General features: G+C 38.7%; 1 protein-coding gene across 1 annotated transcript; it reads left to right on the top strand.

Moving 5' to 3' along the window:
• The first annotated feature begins 1,173 nt into the window (after positions 1-1,173).
• FAM200A (family with sequence similarity 200, member A) lies at positions 1,174-3,371 on the top strand. Its single transcript, XM_008586928.1, has one exon. It carries the CDS (start codon positions 1,308-1,310, stop codon positions 3,033-3,035), a length of 1,728 nt encoding a protein of 575 aa, XP_008585150.1. The 5' UTR covers positions 1,174-1,307; the 3' UTR covers positions 3,036-3,371.
• Positions 3,372-8,105: the final 4,734 nt, after the last annotated feature.

Raw genomic sequence — 8,105 nt, 5'->3', positions numbered from 1 at the left:
TCCCACACCTCGCTCAGCCAGTGAGCGGGAACCGGTCTGTATGTGGGATCCGAACCCTCGGCGGGAGCACCACCGCTCTCCCCAAGCGGCGCACTGTAGCAGTGCGCCACTGGGCCGGCCCTTGCCATTATTTCTTTGCAGGAATCAGTTAGGCCATCTGACTAATTTGTGAGGGTTAGTTTAGTAAAACTAGGTAATATCTGTAAATCCACTAGGCTTACATAAACAGTAAAATATTACAATATACTAAAAGCATATAAATGAGGGTGCCATTGTCAACCTTCACGTGTTGTAGAAATCTCATGTGCGCCGCTTGGGAGCGCAGCGGCGCTCCTGCCGAAGGTTCGGATCCTACCTACAGACCGGTTCCCGCTCACTGGCTGAGCGAGGTGCGGGCGCAGCACCGAGGGTTGCGATCCCGTTGCCGGTCCCGGTCTGGTGTGGGTGCAACACTGAGGGTTGCGATCCGTTGCCGGACACAAAAAAAGACAAAAAAAAGGCGGGCCGGCCCATGGCTCACTCGGGAGAGTGTGGTGCTGATAACACCAAGGCCACGGGTTCAGATCCCATATAGGGATGGCCGGTTCGCTCACTTGGGAGAGCGTGGTGCTGACAACACCCAGTCAAGGTCATCTTTTAAAAAAAAAAAAAAAGAAATCTCATTATCCAGAATAATTTATGTATCTATGTAACATGAAGTGTTTCAGTATTCATATAATAATTATACAGCTTAATTTCTTATTTTAAAAATACAAATATAAGTTCTCATTTTTTTTCCCTGTGCTCCATCATTTTGTATACCCAACTTTGGTGATTACTTTTAAGAGTGACAGGTCACTCTTGAGAGTTGCAGTGTAGCAGCACAGCTAGGACCCTGTTTCCAGACCTGGGTTTAATTACTGGCTCTACTACACTAACTATGTGTTGTTAGACACGTTATTTAATCTTTCTCAGCTTCGTACTTTTCATATGTAAAATAGGAATAATAATCATGTCCCTCATTAGGCGGGTATTAAAGGAGATTTGTATGTAATGCACCAAATCTGCTTGGCACGTAGCTAACATGAATGACAGTTACTCAGTACTTACCATGTCACACCACTGGATTTCGTGAATTGTTTTCATGAGTACTTGTATGAGTTGTTCACAGCATAGCAATACAATGTTGCTTTGTAATACTGCTATTAAATTTTTCTACTCTGCAGGATAGCAAAAACTGACATCATAAAACCTCCTAGGTCAAAAAGGGCAGCCCTGCAAAACAGACCCTATTTGGATCAAGTGAGCCAGTTCCTTGAACCTGAATAATGACTCCTGAATCAAGGAATACTGCAGATTTGTCTCCCCAGGCTACCCAGGAGATGGAAGACATAGTGATAGCAAAGGTGGAGGAGGAAGATGAAAATGAGGAAGACCATTTTCAAAGGGAGAAAAATAACATAGAGTCATTGCCACAATTTCTTAGTCGTTCTACAACTATGAATGAGAGAGCCTTATTGTCATCATATTTAGTTGCATATCGAGTGGCAAAAGAGAAAATGGCTCACACAGCTGCTGAAAAAATTATTCTTCCAGCATGTATGGATATGGTACGTACAATTTTTGATGATAAATCAGCTGACAAACTAAGAACTATACCTCTTAGTGATAATACAATTTCTCGTCGAATCTGTACTATCGCAAAACATTTAGAAGCAGTGCTTATTACACGGCTACAGTCTGGTATAGACTTTGCAATCCAACTTGATGAGAGCACTGATATTGCAAGTTGTGCAGCACTCTTGGTTTATGTCAGATATGTGTGGCAAGATGATTTTGTAGAGGATCTCTTATGTTGTTTAAATTTAAATTCACATATAACTGGATTGGATTTATTTAGTGAATTAGAAAAGTGCATTGTTGGCCAATATAAATTAAACTGGAAAAATTGTAAAGGAATTTCAAGTGATGGAGCAGCAAATATGACTGGAAAACATAGCAAAGTTATTGAAAAATTGTTAGAAGCAACCCATAACAATGCCCTTTGGAATCACTGTTTTATTCATCAGGAAGCTTTGGTATCCAAAGAAATTCCACCAAATCTAATGGAGGTATTGAAAAAAGCAGTGAGAATTGTTAATTATATTAAAGGATGCTCACTGAACAGCAGGCTTCTTGAAATATTTTGTTCAGAGATTGGAGTTAATCATACCCACTTACTCTTTCATACAGAAGTTCGTTGGTTGTCTCAAGGAAAAATATTGAGCCGAGTATATGAACTCAGGAATGAGATTTACACTTTTCTCATTGAAAAGCAATCTCATTTGGCAAATATTTTTGAAGATGACATATGGGTAACAAAATTGGCATATTTAAGTGATATCTTTGGCATTCTTAGTGAATTAAATTTAAAACTACAGGGGAAAAACAATCATATATTTCAACATTTTGAGCATATTCTAGGATTTCAGAAGACATTATCATTGTGGCAAGCCAGACTTAAAAGTAATCGCCCCAGCTACTATATGTTCCCAACGTTGTTGCAACACATTGAAGAGAACATTATTAATGAAGACTCTTTAAAAGAAATAAAATTAGAGATATTGTTGCATCTTACTTCTTTGTCTCAAACCTTTGAATATTACTTTCCAAAAGAGAAATTTGAATCATTAAAGGAAAATATTTGGATGAAAGACCCGTTTTCTTTCCAAAACCCAGAATCAATAATTCAGTTAAACTTGGTGCCTGAAGAAGAGATTGAATTATTGCAGCTCAGTTCATCATTCACACTGAGGAATTATTATAAGACATTGAGTTTATCAGCATTTTGGGTTAAGATTAAAGATGAATTTCCATTGCTAAGTAGAAAGAGTATATTGCTATTATTACCATTCACAACTACCTGTTTGTGTGAGCTAGGTTTTTCAATCTTGACACGATTAAAAACAAAGAAAAGAAATAGGCTCAATAGTGCCCCAGACATGCGGGTAGCATTATCTTCATGCGTTCCTGACTGGAAGGAACTTATGAACAGGCAAGCACACCCGTCACATTAAATAAAATATTTATGAAATTTTGTGCTTTTGAAAGGATTTTTTTGGTATGTTTATTTAAATGTTAATAAAATTATATTTGGAATTAACTGCATTTATATTTACCTACAAACTAATAGTATTTATCATGAAACTTGTTTCAGTTACATGAATGTGTGTGTGTGTAAGTATACAGGGTGATGATGTAAAATATATTTCTGTGAATTACTGTCAAGAATTTTTAAAAATAGTGCTCTTAACACTGTTTTATACTTTGATCTGTTCCCCTGTCCACTGCTGCTGCCTTCTTCCTTTCAGCAGAGCGCCGTTTACACTCAGTTATTCACCCTTTATATGTCTATGTGCCCTCAGTGTTGCCCCCGTACCAGACCGGGGACCTGCAACGGGATCGCAAGCCTCGGTGTTGCTCCCGTGCCTCGCTCAGCCAGTGGGCGGGAACTGGTCTGTATATGGGATCCGACCCCGCGGACGGGAGCGCCGCCGCGCTTCCCAAGCGGCGCACCATCCAGTGCGCCACCGGGCCGGCCCCACTCTTCTCCCCTTTTTGTTCTAATTCCAGGAAGTGAGTCTTTTTTTGTTTGTTTGTTTTTGTTTTTACATAAACTTTATTTAATCTTATTTTTTTACTTTCCAGTTAGTTACCAAATGTTTATGATATCCAAGGCTATACAACACTGTGATGTATTATACACATGAAGTATACATTAAAGATGTAACAAAAACATTTTTCATCCATAAAATTGGCAAATATGAAAGAAAATAATGACATCCAATGTTGCCAGAGTCCAGAGAAATACACTCTCATGACTTGCTGAAAGAACTGCATCTCTCTGGAAGACTACCTGGCAAAATGTTCATTTATTAAACTCTAAAAAATAAAATGTTCATCTATTAAAACCTAAAGAAATAAATTTCCTAAGGAATAATAAAAAATTAACATAAAACGATGATGCTTATCTCTGGAATTTATAACAGCAAAAATCTGAAAATAACGTGAAAACCAACACTAGAAGTATAGTTAAATAATTTATGTGTGATACAGCCATTAAATAACAGGATATAGAATAATGTTCTCAAGGTTAAGTAAAAAAAGGATACTAAACTCTATAATCCAAATTTTATTAAAAACATTGATATATAATATAATCATAGAACCAGGAAGTGAGTCTTGATGCTAATCTTGGTTTAACACCATTCTCCTTGTCAAAGGGTTTATTTAGACATGGGAATGTGTTATAATTCTGGCTAGTGAGATATGTAGGCAGACTGTTGGTATATATCTTTGGAGGCTTCCCTGCTCTCAAAAAGAATTCAAGAGAGAAGATAGTGATGATAGTGGCATGGTTTTCAAATCTGCTCAAATCCCTCCTTGAAAATATACTGCAACTAGGATAGCAAAACTGAAACCCAGTACCACCAACAGTTACAAAACTGACATGACCTCAAGCCATTGTGTAAGAGGAAGAAGAGAAAAGCAACAAGAACTTGACAGACCTGAGAACTGAAAGATAACCAACAAGTATTGATGCAAAATTTCAGTGAGCTGTATTAAGAACAGCTACAACCAGGAGGATTGTGCACACTTCAGTTCAGGGCAAGTGTGAGGGGTTGGTGATAAAGTCTGGAAGCAGTGTGGGTCCTGTGTAGTAGAACCCAACTTGACCAAGATAGAGACAAAACAGACCAGGTAAAAGAAGTTTTAACTTTATCCTAGAGGATTGCTTTCTTTAGTTTCCTGTGCCCAGAATTAAGATTTGTCTGTCTTGTTGATTGGTGATGATTGGCCTTTGGCCAAGTTCCAGGATACAAGTTTGTACAAGCACCATCCTTAAGAACCATGACAGTCTTTGTGGGATCTTCTTAATCTAAAATACTTTCTCTTCTGGGGCAAACACCTGCTTTCTCCATGTTTTCTCACTATAAACATAACAAACGTGTATCACACTAGCACAAATTCACCAGGGACAATTTGGAATTGCAGTGGCCACTTTGAGGGAAAACTCTGGATATGAATGAGATTGAGAAGTGCCTTAAACAAAAACAGAAGAAACCCTCATGAGATTATCCGTGTTGTCTCTGAAAGAGGTCATCTTGCTTAATGTAGGAGACATACCCTCTTTGGTTTCTATATTTTTAGGGTTTATAGATACTGGCTTCTTAATTGTATGGCTGTTTATCCAAAGCTGGTTCTGGGCAGACCAGTTGGTGAGAATGTGGTGGTATAATACTAAGGTCAAGGGTTCGGATCCCCATACCAGCCAGTTGCCAAAATAAATAAGTAAATAAACTTGATTCTGCCTTTTTTTTTTTTTCTCTCCTCATTTTCCCCTTCTTGGAAAACTTTTAAAGATTAATTGATAAGGGAAAACCAGATTTTCACTATGTGTGCACTCTAAAAATATCTATTTTAAATAGTCAAAAAAATAGAAAGCTATTAAAATGTTTCTTTTGCTTTAAGAAAAAAAATTATATATTCTGGATTACTAGTGAGCTGGAGCATTTTTCTGTGTGTACTACCCATTTGCGTTTTTTGGTGAATTGTTAATATTCTTTGTCCATTATTACTCTTTTTCTTTTATGTGTATGAGCACTCTCTTTAGAATGGATATTAATCTCTCGCTTTGTTTACTGTGTAAACATTTTCCTCATGTCTATTTTAACTTTGTTTTTATTGCACATAGTTTTACCTATTTTATGTACCAAAATTTGCCAATCTTTTCCTTTGTGACTGCTGGATTTTGTATCATAATAGGAAGGGCTTCCCTAAACGAAATGCATTAGTTAGGAGGCTAAACTGCCAAAATAAATAGGCCCACAATGTAATGACCTAAATAAAAAAGTTTATTTTGTTCTCTTAGTAGTCCAGAACAGTTGTTCCACATTGGAAGAAAGAGGTGGGTTATTTTCAAATGCAGTCATTGAGGAACCCAGACTGACACTGGCTCTCATCTTCAGCATATGGTTTCCAAGGTCACTCTGCCTGTGGAAGACCATCCCAGCTCATGCGAAGGGTTCTGAGCATGGGATAAATGTGCATGGGAGGTTTTTTGGGCCAGAGCCACAAGCTGCATACAAACTGCTTACATTCCATTGGAGAGAACTTAATCATAGGACCGTGGTTAATTGTGATGGGGGCTTGGGAATTGTAATAAAGCTGGACATATGAAAGAAGGGAGAATGGATTGTAGAAATCTAGTATTCTCTGCCACAGTTATCTCCTCTGGCCACCAATATCTGTCCCATACATGGGGTAGATAGGTTTATTTCTTCCCCAAGAAAGAACCCAGAATCCCATCCGGGAACTTCATCTGTTCCCTTTCTCCTACCCGCCAGAATACACCCAGTTTACAAGGGTGGTTGTATTAGTCTGTTTCTGTTGCTTATAACAAAATACACAGAACTGGGTATTTTATAAAGAAAACAATTTATTGTTTACAGTTTCAGAGGCTAGGAATTCCAAAGTCCAGGGAACACATTTGGGGAGGGTCTTCTTTGGTGGTGGTTTTATAGCAACACAGGGGTCTCACATGGCAGAAATGACAAAACAGTTCCTCATGCACTCTTTTTAAAACCCTGAGAACCATCCCACCTCACCACCATCATTAATTCATCTTCATGGTCCTACAATCTAATCACCTATTCGGGCTGCACCTTTTAATTACTATAATAGGATTTCCCACCCTCAACAGTTACAGTGAGAATTAAGTTTTGGGGGGATATTCAACCCAAGGCAGTGGGGCAGGGTGGGATAACTGCAATAAAATCTCCCATGCTAAAAAAGAATGAGAAGCAGCATTTACTGGTCCACAGTAATAATGGAATCCTGCTAAGCAGAGAAGGAGGTTCCTTAATTAGACCATGATTCTGTTTTCTGGGTGTGATTTCCTTTTACCTTGAACTCTGCCCCCCAACCTCAGATTTGCCCTCTGGAGATTCTTCCTTGTCCTTTATCCTCCATCGCCATATCTGAAATGAATGTTGGGGAGTGATGTTTTCCTAAGGGACCTAAACTTTTCCAGCCTCCTCCTGCTGTGGCAGGTTTAAAGACTCAAGGATTGTTTTTATACATCTGAATTTTTAAGGTCAGGCTGATGGCTTGTTTGTATAATTTGCCCCAGATTTAGTAAGTTTGTGGTCTATTTGCTTTCAATCATTTCCCATGTGTCAGTTACTGGACCCAAGGTTCTTTTCTAGATAATGGCCTTTAAGCCTGCTTTATTTCTTGGCTTCCTTTTCCTCGTAAAATTCCAGATAAAATCAGAAGAAACAAAATTAGAAACTCACCATTTTGCAAGTTGTAATGAAATAATGGATCTAGGCAGTGATCATCAATGGCAGTTAAGATTTTTAGGTGAAAATTTAATGGAGAGCTTTATAGTGGATGGATCTGGCTGACAACACCTGGACCCACTAAAAAAATCTTAATATCACAAAAATAGGTATAATTGGATATTATGTGCTTCCTGATATGATTTAGTGGGAAGTATTCTTGCCAAAAGAAACCTGTATTTAATTAGGATTTTAGTTATAACTACATATTCTCAGAAAACACTGGGGATAAAGAAACATTAAATAATTCCATGATTATGCAAATCAGTAAAATACAGACATTTCTTGGCAGGAAAAAACCTTCCCTCTGCCCAGGGCCAGGGTCCCTACCCGATGGGCACTCTGGCTCACAGAACCTTGGTATTAGGTAGCTCCTCCATAGACCACAGACAGAGCCTGGGCCATCAAGCTGCCTCACCATCCACCTGGGCACAAGCCACTAACCAGGGCTTTTTTCTGAAGTAGACCAGAAAGACCTTGTGCAGCCCGGCCCAGGACATGAGTGGTTGTACCAAGGGAACATGGCACTTCTCCTCCTGGTTTGCAGCCAAGGCCAACCCAGTCAGGTGATGACGGGACAGATCCAGCCTGCTGTTTCCCTTGATAAATAAACACAGTAAAAGTCGTATTTTATGTCCATGCCCCCCGGATGTACAAGCATCTCTGACACACTGATGTGCATTATATGGATGTATAGATAAATTGGTATAAATAAGTAGACAACGCATAAACATAAGTAGGAAG

Source organism: Galeopterus variegatus, unplaced genomic scaffold (assembly GCF_000696425.1).
Source record: "Galeopterus variegatus unplaced genomic scaffold, G_variegatus-3.0.2 Scaffold4181, whole genome shotgun sequence".
Lineage (NCBI taxonomy): Eukaryota > Metazoa > Chordata > Mammalia > Dermoptera > Cynocephalidae > Galeopterus > Galeopterus variegatus.
Note: the sequence above shows the minus strand (reverse complement) of the source record. Positions and strands in the feature narration are given on the sequence as shown.

Bases quoted from the DNA above. Each gene is read 5' to 3' on its own strand.
- FAM200A (XM_008586928.1), top strand. From the start codon at position 1,308: ATGACTCCTGAATCAAGGAATACTGCAGATTTGTCTCCCCAGGCTACC.